The sequence below is a fragment of the Vulpes vulpes genome, chromosome 5 (assembly GCF_048418805.1).
Source record: "Vulpes vulpes isolate BD-2025 chromosome 5, VulVul3, whole genome shotgun sequence".
NCBI classification, from domain to species: Eukaryota; Metazoa; Chordata; class Mammalia; order Carnivora; family Canidae; genus Vulpes; species Vulpes vulpes.
The window spans coordinates 102,547,848-102,573,590 of NC_132784.1; the positions used below are offsets into that span (position 1 = coordinate 102,547,848).

At 38.1% G+C, this 25,743-nt stretch overlaps 1 protein-coding gene across 1 annotated transcript in view; it reads right to left on the reverse strand.

Moving 5' to 3' along the window:
• Positions 1-25,743, reverse strand: part of USH2A (usherin) — a 684,230-nt gene that overhangs the window by 201,131 nt on the left and 457,356 nt on the right. Inside the window, exons 42-45 of the mRNA XM_025991680.2 lie at positions 24,073-24,407; positions 22,815-22,937; positions 12,885-13,048; positions 1,231-1,440 (exon numbers count right to left, since the gene is read on the reverse strand). Of these exons, the coding sequence (XP_025847465.2) occupies positions 1,231-1,440; positions 12,885-13,048; positions 22,815-22,937; positions 24,073-24,407 (832 nt within the window). The remainder of the gene's footprint in view (positions 1-1,230; positions 1,441-12,884; positions 13,049-22,814; positions 22,938-24,072; positions 24,408-25,743) is intronic.

Here is a 25,743-nt window from a genome sequence, read left to right on the forward strand (position 1 = left end):
GTCTGTAGTCCTCTGTAAATTGGCTTATTATACTCTCAGTTAGAAACCATAAGAATTGGTGGTAAAATGCTTTATACCACCAGCATAGTGCTAATCTTCAATACTATGTGACCAGTGGGATATGATGATAAATTATTCACCCATCTGCAGCACTAACACATATCTATTATTTGTCTCTTTTCCCATCCTTTCACTCCCTACCTCCCAGGGAAAGAAAAAAAGGTGGGGGGGGGGGGGGGGGGGGAGAAAATTTGCTCCTTAAGCAAAAAATAAAACTCAAATACATTGAGGCTGAGGCTGGTGGAACGTAAAAAATCATTTGATGTTACTAGCTTGTAACTCAAGCAATATGAAGCAATAATGCAATATTGTCATTATGTAAATGATTTTGAATGTTGATTACCATAGGTAATGATGAAATCTAACATTAGGAAAAAAATCTTGCTTGGCGTTAAATTACACAATTATTCAAGCATGTCAGAAATAACTATGCAAAGACCTATTTTTATCATAAGAACCCATCTTAACTAGTTGAAAAATTGTCCTTGTGATCCATTCTATTTTATAAACAAAAGGTGTCGACCTTTGGCACCACAAAGGGAAATGGGTTCCACACTTAAAGTGCTCTGCTAATGACCTGGAACACTTGCTTGGGAGGTAATGATATTATAATGTTTATAATGAGACTTTATAAAGCCAAAAAGATTAGAAAGACCATTCCAAACACATTTCAGATTCACAAGTTGCTTCCCTTGCTTCCTCCCCCTTGCTACCTGGCTTAGAAATGAGTCATAGGCAATTTTTCTCAGTGGCTGAACTTCCACCTCCCATTTCTGGTGACTCAGGGAGAGCCCTCACTGTGCCTGGCTGTCTTTTTGAAAAGCATACTGCTTCTGAGAGCAAATCTTAAAAAAAAAAAAAAAAAAAAAATGTTTCCAAATGTCACTGTTTATTGATGTGAACTCAGCTCCAAACTCAGCATACACTGGAAAGAACAGGAACAAACTGGGCTAATATACCATTATTAGAGCCTTGCGCTGCTGTCTCTAAGGGACCCTGTATTGATCTGCCACCTGACGACAGCAAGCACTTAAGCATTTTAGCCCCAACCCCCTTCCCTCCAACACCGGAAATTTTATAATGGAGGGAGGACTGATCTCAACCTCTGCAAGAATAAATCAATTTCATTTGCATCTCTGAAGCCAAGTGTCCCTTGAAATCTGGACTCACCCCCATCGAAAGTGGTTGCGTGCAGTACTTCGCCACTGATGCTGTGGACTCCATTGAAGACAGAGAGAAAAATCCGATACTCTGTGTTTGGATTTAAGTGGCTGATGACATGAGAGTTTACATCTGGGAGGATTTTGAGAGATTCATTTGAGGTAGCAGAACTCCAAAAAAGTGTATAATATTCAACATCACCTTGTAGGTCTTGAAAGGCTGTTAACAATAAATGCAGGATAGTGTAAATGTGGCTGATCTAAAAGAGTCTCTGGGGGAAAGGACAGAGGATAAACTTTATCATCAGCTGTTTCTAGAAGGAGAAAATGGAAAGCTTATGGAAACTTTTTTATGATGGCATTGGTTTTTCTTTTTTTTATAACAAAGTCGATTTTCTTTCCCTCACTCCATGATTAATGGCATAGAGGCTTATTTTTATAGGAAAATAAACTCTTAACATTTCCTTTAAATATTATACTACTTACAGTGTTTCAACTAATCATCTGAGCTTTAGTATAACAGTTACAAAAGGAAACTAAGAGTAAAATAAAGTATTCAAAACATGGGACAGCCTCCATTTCTAAGTAACATCATCCAATGTTGAGAGAAGTCTATGCTAATGCAAATCAGGGCATTTCCTGACATGGATCCCAGAACTTGAGGCATTTTGAAAATTGCTAAATGCTACCTAAAAGAATATTAGACAGATATCCTGTTATGTACACTGCTGATGTAGTAGAGTGATACAGCATGCTTCCTTAAGGATTTGCTCAGTAGGATCCCAGGATGATATCTGAATTCTTATTAAGGTTCTCATTCTTTTCACCTAGTTTATTGTGATTCTATGATGTAGACAAACACTTCAAGGTGCCCAAATCAATCACTTCCTGTCTCACAAATATAACTCATCAATTCCTCCACCATTATCCTTTCAAAGACTGGTGTACTGTTTTCTTTTTTCTGCTTTTACCTGATTGTTCCTCTTTTGCCCTAAGTTCTGCTTCTCATTACCTTTCTACAATGATGCTTTAAAAAGAAGACATAAAACAGCTATATTTTCTTAGATAAGAAATAGTATAAGTAAACTATAGTATACTCACATTATAATACTTACATTAGTATTATTTTTAAAGACTTTAAGCAGAAACTATTACCTTGGTTCATGTTAGGATTGGGCAGTGGAATGTTGGTTTATGAACCTCCTGAAATTTTATGTCAAAGTATGCATCAAAATAGTTCAGTAGCACTAGTCCAAGGCCTGGGAAGAAAAGGTGGCATTTCTCTTTGTGGTTATTAAAGTACAGTGTCTCTGATATGTGAGATTGAAATGTATGGCCATGTAAAGGAATATGGCTTTAGAGGACATAAGACTTTCTTTTAAGGACCTCTTTCCATTAAGATCTTGGGGGTCTCACATAAAAACTGAATGCTTAGCAGGGGCACCTGGATGGCTCAGTGGTTGAGCGTCTGTCTTTGGTTTAGGTCATGATCCCAGGGTCCTGGGATCAAGTCCTGCATCAGGCTTCCCACAGGAAGCCTGCTTCTTCCTCTGTTTATATCTCTGCCTCTCTCTGTGTCTCTCATGAATAAATAAATAAAATCTAAAAAACAAAACAAAAAAATGCTTAGAACACTACTGCTTTGATTTTCATCTCTATCAATGTCGAAAAAGTTTGGAATGATAGCATAGTTGAAAGAATTAATAGTAAGAGGTTTTTAGTGACAAATTTGGAAAACTCTGGGGATTAAGATTTTCTTTTCTCTGATATCACAAAATCTAAGTGCCTTCAATAATGATGTCATGTTGTGCATTGGCAGGAACTGGTTATTCATATCCAGCAATATTTTTCCAGATGATACCAGTCAAGTATAGCCAAGTCATTGGTGCTATGAGTGTAAAAGTTTCTTCTTTCTTTAGAATTATTTTCTACTGGCTTACAATAGCATTACTCGTTAATTTATGGCAGCTGAGGTATAATGGAAAGTGGACTAGATTTGAAGTTCATGTTGTATTTTAGTTTGTTAAGTGAAGATTCTGGTTAGAAATACAAGCCCTAAAGATATAATTTGATAAAGTGCTTTCAAACTCTACTGACAAATATAAATGGGTTTTACCTGGGTTATTAAATGTGCCTAATATCTCTTCCATCAAGTTCCAATCAATGTACTTATGTATATACATTGAAAATATTGCGGCTAGCACTGTAAGTTCAAAATGAGCAAAGATTGTATGTTGATACCTGGATAAAATTCCATTACATGCCCATTCTTAGCCATGTACCATATGTCAACCCATCTGAAACAGAACAAAATCTATTGTCCCTCAACTGATAGAAAAATGTGGCAATTGATATAGAGATCTTTATAACCAAAAACAGGCAGCATCTCTGGGCAATAAGTGCCAGATTTCTGCATTGTCCTGTCTCTCACCAACATCTGCTTCACCATTTCTTTTTCCTCATTCATTTAGACATTTCAGTGCAGAGTCCAAAACAGAGAAAAACAGTAGACATGTATTATATCTTAATATCCTAGTCATCCTATGAGAAGTTCTGGGACCAGTATATGAACAGTAGTATGCTTTTTCATTGTTCAAACAGGTTTTTAAACTTCAGTGGGCTCCTCCCAAGTCACTGAATTGTCTAAGAAACAGAAGATACATCCTCAGTTCAATAGGCCAGCACAAAATTAAAGGCTGCTGACCTTGAGTCTATCTCTGAGAGAGGAATGCTTTTGGAATCCAAACAACTGGAATGAAGAGCCAAGTAAATTTCACCCTCCCTGCATATTGGCAAAAACTAAGCCTGAATATAGTTCTCTTTTTTTTTTAAAGAGAAAAACATTAAGTTACAAGACGTTTTCATAGTCCAAGACAGGGAAAACACTGTCGAGAACCTTCAAAAGCATATTTGTGTGTGTGGGTGTTACTTCTCTGAGAATGAAATGGAAGCTTTAGAAAACATTTGCACTGTGTTTTTAAAAATAACAAAGGGGACATTCCTTTATGAAAAAGAAGCCTCTATGGACATGTACCTATAATCATGAAAAGGCAGATATGATTACAAGGATGTTAAGTGATGTTGCTTAAATAAGAAAGCAATGGGAGAATTAAAATTTGCATGGAAAGTAGAAAAAAGCAGATTAAAAGTGCACAGTAGGAAAGAATAAAAAGGAAAATGACTAAGAAGAAATCAATGAAAGTCAGAATTATAGATACTGAGGACAGAGAATAAAAATATCTAATCAACTTGAAAAACAAATAGAATAATCATAGATATAAATATCCCACAAAACCTGACCCAGCATAAAGGTTTATGTCCATAAATTGAATTAATTAATATAGTTTTGATCAAAATAATGGCAATATATCCAAACACAGACTGTCATGGAACATTATAACATTTCAAAGGTAAGTAAGCTAAAAATTAAAAGATCATCTACAAAGGACAAAAAGGCAACTTGCAGACTTCTCATACAGAACTTTCAATGTTGGAAGACAATGGAATAATTTCATCAGATTCTGAGGGAAAATCTATTGATCCAAGAATTTCATACACATCTAAATCATTATTTATGTGTAAATACAATAGACTTTCTTATTTAGAACACAAATTTTAAAATATATATATATATATAACTAATAAAGAGTTAATGATTCATTGAATTTATTTAGCTTTAATGATACAGTATTCCCTATAATGTTATCCAGAAGACAGAAAAGGTGAATCCAGATCCAGAATTCGAGATTGGGAAAGTTAAAGAATTGATAATAAAAATGGAAACTATTTAGAGAAAATAATTATGTAAAAATAATTATATAATAATTTATAAACCAAACATTGAAAATGGCAGGTGGGAAGGTAAAAAAAAGTAACAGTACACTGAATTCTATGTTGTACAAAAAATGGAAAGTCATGGGAAAAAAGAACCCACCCATAGCATTAATAGGACAAATAGCAATTTAACTTTAGAAATCACTAGAGAAGATAAAAGCATTCACCAACACCATGTCTTTTTTCTTTTTGTCAAATAGAATATATTTTCTGGGCTCCTTGAAGCTGGGTGAGGTTATATGGCCAATTTGGGCTATTTTTGGAGCAACTGACCATCTCTGATTATCTTTAGTTCTCTTACCTGGAGGACTTCAAGGCCCAAGGGAATGGTGGATCCACTAGATGGAAGGAGCCAAGGTCCTTAGGTGACACCAGAGCAATTAGAAAGGGTAAGAAGGAATTACAGAGGTCTCAGGTTTAGGGTTTTGGTTTCTGTACGAATCCCATTACATAAAATGAAAAACATAGGAGTAATTATAGGACGGAGGATTTAATACTTGTTTCACTTGAGACTTCTTGAATTTGAAGTGTTTTCGTGGCAACCAGGTGGGCTTAGAAATTAAAGTGTGAATATTTGAGCTATAGTTCTATGATTTGGAGCTATACGTGCTAGCTTGTGTTTGAAGCAACAAGAAAAGATGAGGATTTCCTATGAGGTTAAATGTGCTTAGGTATTCTAATCCTATTATGTACAACCCATATTTTATGGATCACATAAATTTATCTGAGTAAAGGTGTTGCTCTAACTGTAGAAGAAGTAGGTTATAACCTCTGGACATAATTTTTGCTATTAAATGCCATTTTGGGTGGTAATCTCTATATATTGGTCAGAAATGTGATCTTAGCTGTAGCAGATTCTCAAATATACAACAGTCCTTTCTCCTTTGTAATAGATTCCCAAGTAATTTAAAACAGTTGTTAGGTGGGCTAGCTGAAAGTCCTCGGCTAAAGCACTTACATGATGCTCTCCTTATAAGCTGCTGGATTATTTTTAAAGATTACTGTTAAAATCAATTACGTCCTCTGGATATTTAGCATCTATATTAGGGCCAGTCAATGATGGTCCATGGGCAAAATCTGGCCTGTAGGCCAAATGTGGCCTGCCACCTGATTATATATAACCTGCAAACTTAAAATATTTTTTTACATTTTTAAATGGTTTGGAAGAAAATCCAAAGAAGAGTATTTTGTAACATGTGAAAAATATATGAAAAATTTATCTCAGTGTCTAGAGTAAACTGTTACTGGAACACAGTCCTGCTTGTTTAAGTGTCATCTATTGATGTTTTCATGCTACAGTGGCAAAGTCGAGCAGTTGCAACACAGATTATAGCCTACAAACCCTGATGTATTTACTATCCAGCTTTTTAAAAAAAGGTCTGTGGTCTGATCTAGAGCAATTATAGCAAACCACTCCATTTAATAGATGTCCAAATTTGTCTAGAATTGAATTCTTTAGTCATGTCTCTTGGCAGCAAGCTCAATGGGAGGGGGCAATTTTGTTCAAATGTAAAAACTTGGAAGGATCCTATTAAGGATTTTTTTTATAATAGAAGTGTGTCCTGGGACACCTGGGTGGCTCAGTGGTTGAATGCCTGCCTTTGGCTCAGGTTGTGATCCCGGGGGGCCTGGGTCAAGTCCCACATGGGGCTCCCTGTGGGGAGCCTGCTTCTCCCTCTGCCCATGTTTCTGCCTCTTTCTGTGTCTCTCATGAATAAATAAATAATAAATAAATAAATAAATAAATAAATAAATAAATAAATAAAATCTTAAAAAAAAAATGTGTCTTGCTCATAGATTCTCAAATCAGTGTTCAATTTCCCAAGTTCTATGGTGCAGAGCTCTGTGTCATCAACTAAATACCTCTTAGAAAATGTGAGGAATCAAAACTACTTCTTGTGGCCGACTCAGTCGGTAGAGCATGCAACTCTTTATGTCTAGTTGTGAGTTCAAGTCCTGTATTGGGGGTAGAATTTACTTAACAACAACAATAACAAATTTTTTTAAATTTTTTTAATTTTTTAAATTTATTTATGATAGTCACACACACAGAGAGAGAGAGAGGCAGAGACACAGGCAGAGGGAGAAGCAGGCTCCATGCACTGGGAGCCCGACGTGGGATTCGATCCCGGGTCTCCAGGATCGCGCCCTGGGCCAAGGCAGGCGCCAAACCGCTGCGCCACCCAGGGATCCCAACAATAACAAATTTAAGTCAAACTACTTCTTGAGAAAATTCTTTACTCTGCAAGAGCATAAAATTGCTCACATAAAGAAGTGGGAAGATCCTCTTGGACAGTGATCCAAGCCAGGCTCCTTATTTTCCCCAAAAATATATCTCATACCTTCTACCTAATTTAGGCATCCATCAGAAACCAATAACTGTATTTTGGAACCCCCACACCCCAGCTACTTTAGTCTCTCGTTGTATTCCAGCTCCTATCAATAGCCTGCCAGAGAAAATTGTATTTAAAGGAAATTGTATATGAGATGTGTTAATTATTCATCATTTTATATTTAGCAATGAAAACAGGATAGATCACTTCTGCTCCTTAAGTGAATTGATATGGGCAAACAGGGACTGAGATAGTTAACGGAACTGTGGTAACCAAGAAGCCCTGATATAAAGTGACTTAAATAAAATTTAGATGTTAATTTACATCTCGCATAATAGACCCAAAGTGAGTGAATCAGTGTTCGATTTCCACAACCTAGGCTCCTTCTCTTATGTGGCTTTGGATCCCTTAGGGTGTTGTCCGTGACTGCAGAGTTAAAACTGAGAACATTGCCATGTCTACATCCCAGTCCACAGAAATTATGAAGAGAGAACAGATAGGCACAAACCCAGTGTTTTGTGACTATGATACCAAAAGACATATATCCTTTCACATTTTATTGGCACAACACAGACACATGGCCACCATTAACTTCAAGGCTGGTAAGTGTAGTCTCTAGGTTGATGGGCATGGGAAATGATGGGAAAGGTAAAGGCAAGGGAATGATACTATGTAATGGTTGGTACTTTGACGTGTTAGTCAAGTCAGGTCATTATAAAGTGACATCTATTCTTTATCTTCACCTCACTTGTGGAAATGCTTTTAGCTGAATGCCATGACCAAATTTTTATTAGAAATGGCCTCCCAGGGGCACCTGGGTAGCTCAGTGGTTGAGCATCTGCTTTTGGCTCAGGTCATGATGCCAGCGTCCTGGGTCCTGTATCAGTCTCTACGCAGGGAGCCTGCTTCTCCCTCTGCCTATGTCTCTACTTACATCTGTGTGTCTCTCATTGATAAATAAATAAAATCTAAAAAAAGCAATGGCTTCATAATATTTTTTTATCTTTTGTAAAAATGCCTTTGAAAACACTGAGACAGGGCAGCCTGGGTGGCTCAGCGGTTTGGCGCTGCCTTCAGCCCAGGGCGTGATCCTGGAGACCTGGGATCGAGTCCCACATCCAGCTCCCTGCATGGAGCCTGCTTCTCCCTCTGCCTGTGTCTCTGCCTCTCTCTCTCTCTCTCGAATAAATAAATAAAATCTTAAAAAAAAAAAAAAAAGAAAACACTGAGACATTTTAGAGACAGAGTAATACTTTATACCAATACTAAGTGATTCCTAAGTTCTAACATATATTAACTCATTTCATTCTTATCACAGCATTTTAAAGCAGTTATTACCATCCCCATATGTTGGATCAGGAAACTAGGATTTGAGGTTAAGTGCTTTGCTTGAGTCACAGGGCTAGAAAATCCTAGAACTGGGATCCAAACGTAAGTTTCCTTGATCCCAAAGTCTATTTCTAAAATCATCCCCTCATACGGCTTCATAGAATTTTGTCATTTTTCTAGGTAGGAGCATTTGAAACAGTGAGAATAGATGGAATAGGGAATTACCCCTAGGAGAACTGGAGTGTGAAAAAATATTCAGGAAAGAACTTTGAGATAAATCTGTATTTAGGGGATCAGGAGAAGGAGTTGTTGAGACACAATGGAACATCTCAATGAGGAGGGCCGATGACAGTGCCCACTCTACAGAGAAACAGAATGGGATGGCATAGAGAAGAGAACATTGGATTGGGTCATGAGGTGGGAAGGGCCTCAAGGGGATCATGGCAGTAGACTAGGAGGGAAGAAGGCCAGATTACAACAGGTGAACAAGTGAACCAGAGGGCAGCCCATGGAAAAGGCAAAGACAGTACGTTTGCTTTGATAACTTGAGTGACGGGAAGAAGAGTCAGGGCAAGATGTGCCAACAATGGTGGGTGCTTTTTAAAAGAGCTGACATTGGAAATTACTGATATGTATCGCCACCCAAACAAGATAAATTCAGACAAAGTCAGAAATTCTTCTAGTTACAAAATCTGATGGTTTCTGATTAAGAGAGCAAGAGGAAGTAGATGCCTTTTAGGCAGATTTAAACTCACTCTCCTAAAGGTGACAACTTCATCCTTGATGAATTTTCCAGAGAGTTCACTGAGATATTATAATGCAGGAGTCTGTCATTCCTCATTGTAGTAGCAGGGCCCGGGACAAACAAAGTCATAAATAAATGTCTGTGGAAGAAAGGAAGGAAAGGAAGGAGAGAGAGATAGGTAGAAGAGAAAAAGAGAAAGAGGGCAGGTAGGGGAAAAAGAGGAAGGAGAAAGACGGAGAGGGAAGTAGATGAGACAAAAGATGTGAACACCAGAACATTGTGGGGAGGTCTTGACAGACAAAGTGAATAGCGTTTGGATGATTTTTTCATTTTCTCTTCTGTAGCACCTTCCTCTCTCACTATGTCCAGTGTTTTCCTGCTCTGCTCTGGCCATGGATGATCTCGTTAGTGAGGGGACCTCAGGATGGATGCTCCCTCTCCACCGCATTCCCTCACGGGAATTTATTTTTTATTTTTATTATCTATCTATCATCTATCTATCTATCTATCTATCTATCATCTATCTATCTATCTATCTATCTATCTATCTATCTATCATCTATCTATCTATCTATCTATATTTATGAGAGAGGGAGGGCAGAAGGGGAGAGAGAATTTCAAGCAGGCTCCATACTGAGCACAGAGCCCAACCTAGGGGTCTTGATCCTACAACCCTGAGATCACAACCTGAGCGGAAACCAAGAGTCAGATGCTCAACTGACTGTGCCACCCCGGTGTCCTCGTGCTGTTTATTTCAGAGTGAGCAGTCAAAATAGGGAGGATGTTAATAGATCACTCAACAAAATGTCAATAACCATTGAGGCTAAATGCATGAGAAATGGCTGAAAATTGAATGTCTGAGCCCTTAGTTTGAGTTTGGGAAGTGTGGCTTACTAGCTGTAATGTTGAGTGAGTCACAAAGTGCCAGTTTCTATCTCACAGGGCTTTTCTGAGAATTATATGAATAATTTAAGCAAAGGTGTTTTTTTATCCTCTTTTATAAAGATTTGATTTTTTTCCACTAATATAATTTATCTTCGTGGTATTTAATTTAGCCTAAAATATTTTCTTCCATAATATTTAACAGGGATAAGAACCTCCTATCTCTATAGGGACCAGGAAAATGGGAAGTGTGTGACTCGTCTAGAGGAAGCCGTTACTCGACACCAAATGATAATATTCTCCAGCAATGTGGGAGTAGTTTCACCCCCAAATTATTTGATTTTTCAAATTAATCAAAAAATCATAATCTTTATGTGAAATCTTCTGATTGTTAAATGTTGGCAAAATACTATTTAAAACAAATACTACAGGTGAAATAGTACATGGTGGGCGGGGGAAGTAAATGTGGTCTGTATAGCTGCCAGTTTGCAATATGAACCTTAAAAATGAATTGAAGGAATGCGGGGATGCTTTTACCTCATATAACATCACCTAGCAATGCAAAAGTTTAAAATGGGTGCTTCTAAAGTACTCAATGACATTCCTATTAATCTGTGATTGGTAAAAATTTACCAGAAATTTGCAGCTATCAAATGGTGTATATATGTGGAAGTCATAGTTAAGAAGGAATATGTGTCTTAAAATACCTTTCATGGTTCTTGTGAAAGGCAATTTTTAAAAAGCAGATATTTATGAATTTATCCAATTGACTTTCAACCTATAATTTTGTGCCTTTAGCATATTCAACAACGTGCCAAATGTATCCTGGAAATCAAGAAAACAACATAAATGAAAATGGCAAAAAATAGGTGGCCCCATCACAGGGAGTGACTAGTTAATTTACTTAGGCTAGCAGGTTGCACGAAGAAAAAAATGATAACGCAACAAGCTTTCGGAGAGCTGACCCTCTTCTGAGAGTTAACCTTTGTGCTCACAAATAGTTATCTGAAATATTTCTAAGGTATGAATGGAAATAACAGCAGATTGCATTACCTACATCCCGAAGGTCAGAGGTTCAGATTACCAAGGTAATGAAACTTCAGTGAGCTGCTGCAGATCTATTAAGTTTGTCAGTTTTTATAAGCACGCTTACTTCAGGCATGCAATTATAACATAAAGGACCTATATTGGCGAAAATTCAGCAGCTGGATCTTAACAGCAGTATTCAAATGTCAGATGAGGGGGAGGATATCCACCTCTATGAGCAGGCTTTTAAGATGAATCAGGTGGTGAGGGTAAAGGAGCGAGGAAGAGGGAGGGAGGTGAGGGAAAATATATTATACATAAGAATCCATCTCCAGATAAAAACTTTGTATTTTTCCCAGAGGTGTCTCAGAGGGTAATCATAAGCATCAATTAACTTCCGTTCTTCCATTTAAATGGCTTAAGAGATCCCAATAGCAGTGACACAGATTATTAGAAACCTGCAACCTTATAAAAAAAACCCTAGGGTGATAGTCTTCTGTTAAAAAAAAAAAAAGGTTTTGTAGTGGCAACATAGATCAACAGAACCAAGGACAGATTTTAATTTACCATTAATATCATGTAATACTGGTTTTTTAAATTTATTTATTTATTTATTTATTTATTTATTTATTTATTTATTTTTCCATAATACTGGTTTTAATTAGCAATTGACAAAATATAACATGGAGACAGATTCCCTCGAATGTTCTGAATGGAACAGGAAGCATGTCTTAGCCTGTTAACAAAGCTCAGAGGCTGGATCGAAATCACGTGGCAGGTATTTCCTAGCAGGTACAGTTTTCTTTCATAAGACAAACATTTTTGGGGAGGGATTTCCAAATCGGATATTTCTCAATATTTGGTAATAGTCTAGCAAGTTTTGAATCAACTATTTGCCAGATCTCAAGTGGTGCTTATAAGAACGGTTACAACTCGTATTTCCATGATAAATTCAGAGTTGTTTTCTAATTGTGATCATGGATCACTACAAATTAACAGGTCTGTTGCTAAATGCTACTCTATTGACCAAGTGGATCTGAAATCTCAGTTTTTGTGTTTCTAAAGTTGCAGGAGCAGATTAGATCCACCTGTGAGCTCTTCTAACTAGCCCATAAACCTGTGTTCTGAGTGGGGTCAGAGCAAGCCTTCTGCATCATCGGAGCAAGTCCAGTGGTGATGTCCAGGCTCCATTTTCCTGTGTCAGGCTGGAATTCTATCTACAACCAGAGTTGAAGATGATTCACTCGGAAAAATCCCTCACATTAGTGCCATTACCTAGTCAATGGTTCTTGCTAATAAGTGATGAGCTACAAGATGGGGGGCAGAGCTTTCTGTGGGGAAGTGCACAGTATTACATTCTATCAAATTAATTCTTCCAACATAGGGAGAGAATCTGCCTCTGAAGAATAGCACAGGCATCTAGGCTTTTTTGTTTTTATTTTTAATGGGTCCATTTTAAATTCATTTTGGTACTAATACGCTAAGGGGACGTAAAGACACGAGAAGCTTACTTACTTGGTTTAGCCCATGTCACATCGATGGCCGTGTGGTTAAGAACAGTTGCAGTGAGATTGGCTCCCCTCTCTGGAAGACCAGCTAATGTTGTCACGGTAGCTCCTTGGCTTGGTGTGAAACCCACGCTGTTGTGTACAAAGACTTGATACTCATACGTCGTAAACCTAAAAGGTTGTTTTTTTTTTTTTTTAAAAAAAAGTCATTATCAATTTCTCTTTTACAGAAGACAAAACACATGCATGTCTTTTTCCTCAAAAAATACAGGATTTCTTTGTTACATCCCTTCGAAATGCACAATGTTCTGTTGCCCCCTACAAAATAGAATTATCTTCCTTTTCTTCCCTCTGCAAAAACATCTTTTTATGTTTGTAACTCTGGCACCTTAACCAAAGTGTCAGGGAAAATATTTGATTAGGAATGCTAAAGCAAATACCCACTATTTAAAACAAACGTGGTTTATCGTTTTCTCTTATTGTTTTCGGAAGTGGTAAGGATTACAGCTCAATTCAAGATGTAATTACAAATCTGGCACCCTGCCAGCATTCTATCTGAATTTGATCCAGACAGTTTTATGCTCTTCTTTTGGGAAACTCATCCATTTTCAAATATCAGAATCTCTCATCACCATTTTCTCTCTACACCTATCCTTCCTTCCCATAATGTCATTGGAAGGCAGATAAATTAAATCATAACTGTGACCAAAGGGTACAACATTGTCCTGCCGAGAGTTGTGCTGCGGTGAGCTGTATTTTGCCATCGTGTGAACATACTGACTTGAGTCAAGACAGTGGAAACTGAATATTGCTTTCCAGGAGGAGAAAACTGGACATGGCGATGTGATATGATGAAAACTTTCCAAGCCATGTGTTAAAGCACCCATAGAGTAAAGCCATCAATTTTTTTTTTCAATCCTTTTTGGCTCTTTCAAGTAGAAGACTATCATGCTTTCTTCATTTGGTTCAAAACTTCCCAGACAGAAAAATGCTATTCATGGACACAGTCAGGCTTTGCCTGGACAATTGCATAGGCCATGAAACTTGCTGAAATATGTTGCACAACACATAACTATCCCTGGGGACCTCCAGTACTCAGGGCAAATGCTGGCCTTAGCTCATCATCACCTTATTTGGGTTTACTACATCATCCAAGATACCTTGCATCCAATGTGAGGCCCATGGAACGTGTCTCGAGAAGTCACAACACATCAGGCACAAAAGGAAGAGGCTATTGCAGGATTGTGCAAAATAATTGTCAGGATTCTCACAGCATTTTGCTACCACCTACTTAGAAGTCTGCTTCTACTGCTTGTTGAAGTCATCTTGTTTCTCACTCATGGTCCAAAGGTATTTTTGCAGAGCTCTGTCTCAGCCACATGTAAGGCATTGCTCTATTATAGTGATAGGTAAGGACTTAGTGATTTCTTGGAAGCTATTTCCCTATTTCCCCCAAATAAGTACTAGCATCAGCTTTTCTACATTTGTTTGCTTTACTCTTTCTTTTTGTGCTTTCTTTTCTTTCTTTTTCTTTCTGCTTTGTATGCTGCAAAGTTTTGACTAGTGTTCCCCAGCCCCCAAATATGTTTAAGTCTCAACCCCTAGAACCTGTGAACATGAGCTTATTTGGAAATACCATTTTTGCAGATACAATCAAGTTGAGCTTCAGGAAGGTCCTGAGTCCAATGGACTGATGTCTTTATAAAAACAAACAGGAAAATTTTGATACAGAGACAGACACAACACAGGGAGAAAATGGCCATGTGAAGTCAGGCAGAAATGGAAGTTATGCCATCACAAGGCAAGAAATAACTGGGACCACGAGAAGTTGCAACAGACAATTTTTCTCCAGAGACTGAAGGGAGCGTGACCCTGACAACACCTTTATTTTGGACTTTCAGCTTCCAGAAGTGTGAGAGAATAAATTTCTATTGTTTTATGTCACCCCATTTATTTCTGGCAGCCCAAGAAAACTACTACAGATGCTTTCCAGCAAGTGCCAAATAGTCACAAGACCAAGATAACTGAAAGATAATGGACACATTTCAAGATTCAGTTGTTATTACTCAAGTGAATTAGAAAGGTTCCGTTTAGATGTTGAAGTTTTTATGACCCAAGAATCTGTTTATTTACAGAGTAGCATATTTATGTTCGTAAACATATATACATAGGACTATATGTGTCACTTTATATCTTGCCACCTCATGTCCAAAAAAGAACGTATGTATTAGTGCGCTTATGGTGGGTTTTTATGTCCATTTGAAGTATGCTGTTTTAGATGGACTGCGGTGTTGATTATTGACATGAAATGTAACATTGCATTTAGTTAATAATAAAAGGATGCTTTTAAGAGAAAAATGCTAGATTGACTGACATCATATACTCATGCAAAACTTATGTATATCAAACCAATTTCTTTTAATTCTAATTGTGTTCCCTAGGGATGTCTTGAAAAATGTGCCATTTCAAACTGTAGAAAACAGCTTTCGAAAAAAAGAAAAAAAAAACAGCTTTCGAAATCTGCAAAGTGAATGCACACTGATATAGAGTCTATTCTGTAGCTAGTAAAACCAAATGTTGGAGGTCAATTTAGGAAGACTGGGTTATTACAGTAGTTACTCTCTAAATTACTAACTTGCTTGAGACCATCCTCAAGCCCCTCCCTCCATCAACACACAGGATTGGAAAACTTTGTTGTGTTACAGAAATGACTATGACATTTTTCCTTGCAAAAGATAAATTATATTAAAAACTTCTTTATGAAAATATACACATTTCAAGATTCAGTTGTTACTTACTCAAGTGAATTAGAGAGAAAAGTTCCGTTTAGATGTTGAAGTTTTTATGACCCAAGAGTCTGTTTATTTTCAGAGTAGCAAATTTCATAAATGAATGAAGGGATATTTCATAGTTACTAAAGCATTCAGCCTCCTAACTTTCAGTTCATATATGATTTGGCAAATTAGGGTCACGATAATCTACCTTTCCAATAGAGAAATAAGCCCTACTGAAACTTAGCAGGATGGTTCTTTTTTTTTCTTTTCTTTTTTTTAAAGATTTTATTTATTTATTGAGACACAGAGAGAAAGAGGCAGAGACACAGGCAGAGGGAGAAACAGGCTCCATGCAGGGAACCCGATGTGGGACTCGATCCCAGGTCTTCAGGATCACACCCCGGGCTGCAGGGGCGCTAAACTGCCGTGCCATTGGGGCTGCCCAGCAGGATGGTTTTTTACACATTATATGCTCTTTCATTCTACACCATTTCATTTATTCATTCATTTGTTCATTCATTCAATTCTACATCATTTCATTTATTCATTCATTTGTTCATTCATTCAATGATATTTGCTGAACACTAACCGCACTCTAGATGCTAAACATAATAAATATGATATCTGTTCCACCGAAGTACATACATTTTTACAGAAAAACGTTTTTAAATGAGAACTCTTAAAATATGTGTTCGTTTATTCCTTTTTCTCCCAAAATGCGTCAGAGAAACCATCTAGTTTAACCTTATCCAGTCAGGAAGTCTTCACAGAGGAAGTAACATTTGGGCTATGTATTGATGACAAGCAGCATTTTGTGCAACGAAGACATTTGTCTAGTGGGAAGCATTATTCCAGGGCAGAATGTGTGAAGGCTTGTATCTTGAAAGGGTCTGATGTGTTTTTGTAACCAGTTAAATTCTTCAGTGCAGCCACAGAATGCCTCGGGTTATTTTCATCAGAATTAAAAATGTGTCAACTTTATTGATGTCCTAACAGAATTCATGTGTCAATATTGTCACCAATATAAATCATACTTCTGAAAATGCAGGCTATTCAGTTGCTTCTTTAACTCTTCTCCATATCTGCCACAGCCCAGTATATGCTTGAGTACAGGATCACACATGGGAGGATTTGAGGAACCTCTGATAGCATACTGTTCCTTACATCCCCACATCCTTTGCAGGAATGAATACATAAGCAAACAAAAATGCAACACTGCTTCTTTTTTTTTTTTAAGATTTTATTTATTTATTCATGAGAGACACAGAGGAGAGGGAGGAGAGACACAGGCAGAGGGAGAAGCAGGCTCCATGCAGGGAGTCCGACGTGGGACTCGATCCCCGTACTCCAGGATCACGCCTTGGGCCGAAGGAAGGTGCCAAATCATTGAGCCACCCAGGGATCCTGCAACACTGCTTCTACTGTTTAAATCTGCAGTTGCTTAAATATTTCATTGATGGTCTCTGTCTTTTCTTTATACCACCTATTTATTGTCTCTAAAAATGCTACTGAAGATTTTTTTTCTTTTGATACTGAAGAGTAATACTGGTCACCCTTGAAAGTTTTCACAACCTGGTACTTTCTAGATTCTGAGGGCAAGTTGCTGCTGTCGTATTACTGTGGCCATCTATACTTATGCTACCAGGATGCCACAGCTAAAATAATTTTGTTGTAATTTCTTTGTTCTACTATATCATCACATTAGAAAGAAATACAAAGAAACTAGGTGGGTTTTTTGTTGTTGTTGTTTTTGAATAAAACATTAGGGAAAAAAATCTCCTATGACAAAATGCATACTTCCACATTTGGAGGCTCATTTTTCATGAGGTGCGGTTTCATATGATGGCACTTGGAAAAGGATAGCTTGAGGTAAATTCAGAGCAATGAAAAAAATCTCAATGGAGAAACACACCATGACTCTCTAGTTTAAATGTGAAATAGACACATATTTGCTCATTTTGAAGAAGTACCTTCCCACGAGATGGCACACCAGTGTGCAGAGAAGTTGGCTTTCATTCTGAGATCCGACTTTATTCACATTTTGATACTATTGAAGAAAATAACAGGATTTACCTCACATTAGTGGTCATGGGAGAAAAGCCTCCCTTCTGCTCACCCTCTATATGTACAAAGTTAACTTCTTTACTTAATAGCTACAACTTAAATATATTTGTCCTATAGGAACAGGTCTCATGGAACTGGCCTGGTCTTTCCATACTAGCAAAGCAGGACCTGTCATCTACGTACATTTGATCTTATTACGAAGGAAGGGGATGAAAATATATTCTTTTGAATATTATCACCCAGAACTTTTTAGGCTTGAAACATTTCATTTTGGAAGGTTAAAAAAAAAAAAAAAACTAGAATCTATGCCAGTAAAATTTAAAAGTAGATATTATGGTATATTTAGCCAAAGAATTTAATTTTAAAACACTATTCTTTGAAAATAAGATGAATATTTAATTCTGAATACTTTATTTATTTAAAAGATTGATCTACTTATTTTAGAAGAGGGGGAGGGACACAGGGAGAGTGAAAATCCTCCAGCAGAGTCCCTGCTGAGCATGACACCTGACGTGGGACTCAATCCCAGGACCCTGAGATCATGACCCAAGCAGAAATCAAGAGTTGGATATTTAACGGACTGTGCCGTCCAAGCATCCTGAATACTTTCATTTAAAGAAAAAACAATTAAGGATCCTTGAGGAGTTACATGGAAGTCTCTTTCCAGACTGTCATTGCAAAGAAGTATATTTAGAAATTTACAAATAATAGGAAGGAACAGGAGTTAGAACATATCTCACTTTATAAACTTAACTGCAGCTAAGTTACTATTATCTACAGGTCAATATTTTCCTTAAAATAGAAAAAATGACCTATTATTTCTTGTAACTTGTTCTTCCTGCATCAAATCCAGAGCAAAAAGGAGAGCATGTCATCACTGTCATTCTTGGCAGTTTTATCTGATCACTCAGAAAACAAGGCACCGGAAATCATGAGGGTGGGCTGATGCTTACAAATGAGGAGGTCGCTGCCCCCCCATTAAACCTTGCCTGGCTCACCTCAGCATCAGATGATAACAGCATGTTCACCAGGTTTTCCAAGTGATGAAAATGTCAGGAAACCCAAAGTTATGGTTCCCCCAACAACCATAACTTGGCTATTTTGCACAGGATTATTACGGAAGAAAAGTTAGAAACTGACAAGTCGTATAAACCTACAGTTATGCTGAGTTCATGTCTACACAGAGTAAAAATTCAATAATGAGGTAACTTAGCTGTGTAACTCAGACAAATAACCCCTTACCTAAGATAATCAGAAGAACAAAACTATTTTTGTTTGAACTAAATTATCTGGATAATTAGCTCAATAGTCTATTCTGTATATGGAGATACAAAGGGAAAAACAACTACTAGAATGATTTGAATTTCAGAATATAATAACAATTTAGATTATTTTGGTGTGTTTTCTATATATCATAAACATATAGCTAACCAAAATTGATCACTTGACCAAGGAAATTGACTTTATATTTACACTTAAGATATATTCATAAAGGGATGCCCAGTGAATCTTAAGTTAATTTTACTTTTTATATCAAGAGAAGTGCCATTTTAAATGGGAGTCTGGGTGGCTCAGTCAGTTAAGCATCTATCTGTCTTTGGCTCAGGTCATGATCTCGGGTCCTGGGATTGAGCTTTGCATCAGGCTCCCTGCGCAGTGGGGAGTCTGCTTCTCCCTCTCCCTCTGTGCTCTCTAAATAAATAAAATCTTTAAAAACAACAACAACAAAATTCATTCTAGATGTTGCTATGGTGAAACCAGGTCAAGATGGGGAGAGACATTTCAGTGTTACATTTATTCATGTGTTTGTAAGAAAGGAGGAAATAAGGAATGGTGGAGTCTGAGGAGAATAGGAAATTGCAGTTTCCTCTGAAAGGCATTAGTGAAATTAGAATTCAATTATTCCTCCCCACCCCCAAAAATAGCAACCAAACAAATAAGTCCACATGACAAAAGCCAAAGGGTAGGGTCATTAAGGGGCTGCAAGACAAGTGTGTAACCAAAGTGAGAGCTGGGGTCCTCCCCTCTGCAATCTGACTGCTAGTTTACCAGCAGGGGTGGGGAGCCCTGGCTGCTAGCAGTCAAGGTGGGTAAGGGCAGGACTTCTTAACAGAAAATCGGTCACACCACATAGTGCCCACCAGTGGACTAATTTCCAGTTTTCTCTCAGAGTTGAGAGAGAACCCTCTACGGGCTGAAGGGGCCTGTAGCCTTTTTATGGACTTACATACAAAGAGTAGAGGGCTAGAAAAAACATTCTTGTAATATGAAGACTCACACCATTTCTCTTTAATGTTAAAAAGAAATGCATCTTGTTTTTTACCACAAGCTGTTTACAAGGGTCATAGCAGTTATTTGAATAAAAAAAAAAGTTTTTTGTTTTGTTTTTTTTTTTTTTTTTTTTTTTTGCTAGTCCTAGCAGGAAAAAAAAAAAAAATCTCTTGACATTTAGCATTATGAGGCTAGTCAAAATACCGCTCAGCACATTTTGTTAGATGTACACTTCCCTTCTAGAAGCAGCTGTCATCCATATGTTTATGTTACCTTACCTTTCAATTTGATATTGGGGGATTTAACTATATCTCCTCTTAAATCTTTGATTTGGACTTCTCATTAAAAATTCTTAGAGACATCACAGGAAATTCAATAATAAACGTTTGGCTTTGGCCCTAACTCTTTTACAAGTTTTCATTTCTTCTATAAAGTAATATTAACTTTCTGAGATTTATCCTCTTTTTCAGACAAACATCTCATGGCTAAACATCTGAGTCAGTAATATTAATTAGTGAAGGTCTGTTTATTTGGGAAAATGGTATATATAAGGCGCTTAAAGTTCACAGATCATAGAGAGCTACTTTTCTGTATAACTTCCTTAGGCAGTGTTGGAGGTGACTATGGAGTGAACTGCGATAAAAGCATTTAGTATGAGTGTGCCTCGGTGGCTCAGTCAGTTAAGCACCTGCCTTCAGCTCAGGCCATGATCCCGGATCCTGAGATGGAGCTCCACCTTGGGCCCCCTGCTCAGTGGGGAGTCTGCTTCTCCCCCACTCTCTCTGCTCCTCCTCTCCTATCTCCCCTGTTTGTGCTCTCTCTCAAATAAATAAATGAAATCTTAAAAAAAAAAAAAGGAAAAAGCAAATACTATGCACATAGCAGTGGGTCTGATATATTTTCCTCCACTAGACTATAAGGTCTTTGAGGGCAAGGGTTATGCTGAATTCACTTTTGTATTTTATCCCAGTGCCTTTCGGCAGATTGTAAGCAAGAAGAAATTTCTGAATAAATGAATTTCTTCAACTGAAGTGATAATTATAGAATGGTGTTGGTTGAAGTAAATAGTGAATTAAAAACAGTGGAGAATAGTCTAGTGACCATGATAATTTAGGTTGACTTACAGAAATGGCAACTTCTTGTGGTTCAGTCTATCACTTCATCAGATTTGGGTGCTGCCTCCCCCAAGAACCTTTAAAATATCTAATAGGTCTTCCCATCACAATCCTTTAAAGTGGATGAGGATATTCCTCAGTTTTATCCATTCCCCAAGGATAATAACACTACAATTAACATTCCTAAGGCACAGAGAAATGAAACAGCCCACCCTTTGATAAGTCAACATTTTCTTCCATTTAACAATTATTGGAGTGCCCACTATGTGCCAGGCAGGATGCTGGGGACCGAGGGTTCAGAAGTCATGAAGACCAAGCCCTGCCTCCTGGTAGATCTGACGATACGCTGGGGTCATCAGAGAAGTCGCCAGGCCAATACATTACAGTGACACTAGTGATAGGTGAGGATGCTGTAAGAATACACTGTAGGGGCAGCTGAGTCAGACCAGGAAGAGGGGGCAGGGAAGCTCACCAGGAAACTTCCAGGCCAAGTCTGTGATGGATAATCCAGCCAGACAAAGGGAGAGGGAAGCAATGAGGAGAAGCTGAGTGAGGAGTGTTGCACACCAAGGGCATGGAAGTGAGGTTAACGAGGCAGGGACAAGCCTAGGTGAGGAAGAGGTGGGAGGCAAGGCCAGAGATGTGAACAGCCTTCAGGGTAGAGCCAGTCAGTGGTGGGTCCAGGAAAATAATCAAGCTGCTAGAAATGTTATTGAAAAACATGTCTGTGGGGGTCCCTGGGTGGCTCAGCAGTTTTAGTGCCACCTTCAGCCCAGGGCGTGATCCTGGAGACCCGGGATGGAGTCTCACGTCGGGCTCCCTGCATGGAGCCTGCTTCTCCCTCTGCCTGTGTCTCTGCCTCTCTCTCTCTCTCTCTCTCTCTCTCTCCCCTCCCCCCCGGTGTCTCTCATGAATAAATAAATAAAATCTTAAAAAAAGAAAAAAGAAAAACATTACTGAAAAAAAGCATTCATAAAATAATATTTGTGGGTTTGTTGTGCATTTTTTGTTTGTTTTGTTTTTCTGTTTCTTTTGCAATTAGATTGCAGTGAGTGCTTGGGCTCATCAAGGCTGAGAAATCATTTAACCTCATCCAATCTCTTCATTTTATAGCCAGCAAAAGTGAAGCCTGGAGAATTTAGGTCCCAAACCTGCTTCTCCAGTGCAGCATGAAACCCACCCAGGTCCGCGGAGCCTCCCACGCAGGGCTCTGGGCTGACACTGCCCCTTGACCTCTTTCCTGGTTTCTTGGAGCCCTAGTTTGAACTCTTTCAAGTCCCGGGGGTGCTAACTAAATCATTTTTCTAGACTGAATCAATGACTTATAACAATGATGCTCCAGAAGTAATAAGTATCTTGCTAAGTGTCCAGTCATTCCCCACCCCAGCCCCTCTTTGTAGGTGTTCAGTTTTTCCAAATTCCTCTGTTAAGTGTTCATGTCTTGCTAGGGCTGTGACAAAGGCAATAGGTTAAGGCTCACACATGTACAAGTTCGACTTCAAAAGGCTTATTTTAAGCATACAGTGAAGATGGCAAACATGAAACATGCTGACTGTTGCAGTTCGATGATTAATGCCACAGATAATCACCGAACATGTTTTATTGCACAACTGATAACACGCACACACAATGAAGACATGAAGATACTTTGAACTATTCAACGTGCCCAAGACTAAATGCCAGCATTTGTTTTTATAGTTTTTGTAATCTCACCTGCTAAGACCCTTATCTTCATAAAACCACTGAGTTCCTGAATAAATATTGTGCCACAGATTTAAATCTTCTGGGGGATTTGATGCAAGTGGTTGCTGGATTTTACGTCTCAGAAGCTCATATCTAAAGCAAAAGACAAGCAGAAACATCGGGATTATCTCAACTAATGTTATTACCAAAATTCAGGTTGTTTCATGGTGTGAGTGTCTGGTGTGTGCACCTAAACGTAAAGAAAGCATCTTAATTTACAATCGGGAAGGTTTTTTTTCCCCCCAGATAATCATGGTCTTCCGCTGCAAGTTTCAGGTATTCAATTATTTTAAAACAACCAGCTACCTTCACATTTTACTATTATCAGTAAGAATGATAACATTTTAGATTTCTTCTATTTCAGATTTGCCAAAACTTTATCGCCAGTTTCACACAAAGTGGAAATACAAAATGCTTATAAAGTTAATGATTTCCTAAGACATCAACCCATCGATGCTTTATAAATAATGATAATATTATCAACCTGCTACTCCTGGCTAGGTGTCAAGGTGAGGTTGTTAAAAAGCTATTTCAGAATCACACATGTTTCTTTCATCTTATCTATGTCCCTGACCACATTCTTTACAAGTTTCCAGATAATAATACCCTGCCAGAGAATTATTGCGTTAGCTTTAAAATTTTGAGGCATTTCTGTGTAAGTATATCATTTAGAACATGCATCAAGTTTGCCTAACATGCAGTAAAAATATATTCTGAAAATCAAGAGAAGGATTACATCAAGAATTGTTAGAGAACAGTGATTGTTGTTTCAAGGGGCTTTAGGGCTTCACAACATTACATTTCTATCTTGATGGACTTTACGGCTCCATATAAGTCAAGATACACAATATGAAATTGTATTCAAGTTATGAGTGGAGGATATCCAATTAGGAACTAGTTTTACATTCACACATGAGTAAAAGCCTCCTTCCTTCCCTCTTTCCCTTCCCTCCTTCCCTTCTTCCTTCCCTCCTTCCCTCCTTCCCTTCTTTCCCTCCTTCCTTCCCTCTTTCCTTCCTTCCCTCTTTCCTTCCTTCCTTCCTTCCTTCCTTCCTTCCTTCCTTCCTTCCTTCCTTCCTTCCTTCTTTCCTTCCTTCCTTCCTTCCTTCCTTCCTTCCTTCCTTCTTTCCTTCCTTCCTTCCTTCCTTCCTTCCTTCCTTCCTTCCTTCCTTCCTCCTTCCTGGATATAAGGCCATAGCAGAATCCAAAAGCACAGTCACTTTCTTACCTCAAATCAGGTCCATTTGGTCTGGATGGTGGCTGCCACGAAATCCCAACATATGATTCACTTAGAGGAATCACCAACAACGGGTTAATGCCCTGAGGTAGGGTGGGGTGGGTGGTGACCTGGGTAGGTAAGCTCTCTGTGCATCCTCCTAGGTACCCGTTACCTCCTGAGCAAGCCACAATGGTGACAGAGTAATTAGTGAAGGGAATCAGATGAGTAATTACTCGACTTAACCCTGAGGAAGTAACATCGGTTATGGTGATGTGAGGATCCGGCATGCGGATCTCATAGCTAAGCATGTCCCCATTCTGCATGAGGGGGGGTTTCCAAGTGACCTGAAATAAAAGACAAATTTAGAATCAGTGTGACAACACAGGAACAGAGCAAGTCAAGTTCACAAGACCTAGAATTTTCCCAGGCCTTGTTTTCACTTAAGACACTTTCTAAATGCCTCCTTTCGACTTAGCCTTTTGCACTAGACAGTAATGAAGGGTTTGGGATCAATTAGCAGTACACCAGGAACTAAATGAAATGCTGTTTCCTGGGTTTGGCTTTTCGTCCTGATACTTTCTAGGACTGTCAGACTAATACACACCTTGGTGCTTCATCTCCACTGTGGGTGTTCTAAAGGACACAGAGCACACACATGGAGGAAATTCACACATCCACAGGCATCAATGGGCCAGTGGCAGGATTTGACAGTTTTCTTGTTTATAACTCAATTAAATGAAACATCAGAACTCCCTGCTTTGCATTGTATGTACTCTAAATATGTCACTATGCTTTTTTTTTTTTTTTTTGGATGGTGAGGGTGGGGGATCATTCTTTGCATTTTCTGAGGATGCACAATTGAATTCCTGAATCTCACATGTGCATACTGTAGAAAGTAAAGCAATAGCAACGTATATTCTCAGAGATAAGAGATATGCCCTTAAAAAGGCAAGCAAAGGATGATCCTATTTAACTAACACATGGACCTGAGCTCCAGAAAAAAAGAAACATTTGTAATTGAATACTACAATTTTCATATTCCTTGTTTTTTTTTTGGCTAAATTTTCTAAGACCGTAGTGGTAACACACTCATGCTTTGAGGGTAAAAGAACCCTAGGAAAATGTACATGAGCCATTAAAAAAAAAAATCACTTTTTACATACTATTCTGGTTCCTCTCTTATCATTGTCTTGCAATGTTCCTTACATTTTAGGGTATATATTTCATCTCCTAAATAAACTGTAAGCTTCTTGATGGCAGGGCCTAAATTGTATAGCCATTTAATGCCATGAACACAGAGATGGAGTTCAGTAAGTAGCTGTAGTCGCAGCTGATTAAATTACATTTTTTCTTTAACATACACTTATTATGAAAAGGGTAATGTATGTTGATATCCATATTTGCAACTCTATACAAAATCAAAGAAAAAAGTAACAGAAAAATTAGAATAGAGCAGGAGTAACCAACATTGTCTTTTTTTTTTTTTTATTAGATTTTATTTATTCATTAGAGAGGCAGAGACATAGGCAGAGGGAGAAGCAGGATCCCTATAGGGAGCCTGATACAGGCCTCGATCCCAGGACCCTGGGATCATGACCTGAGCCAAAGGCAGATGCTCAACTATTGAGCCACCCAGGCATCCAACATTTTCTATCTTAAATCAAAGAGAAAATAATTTCC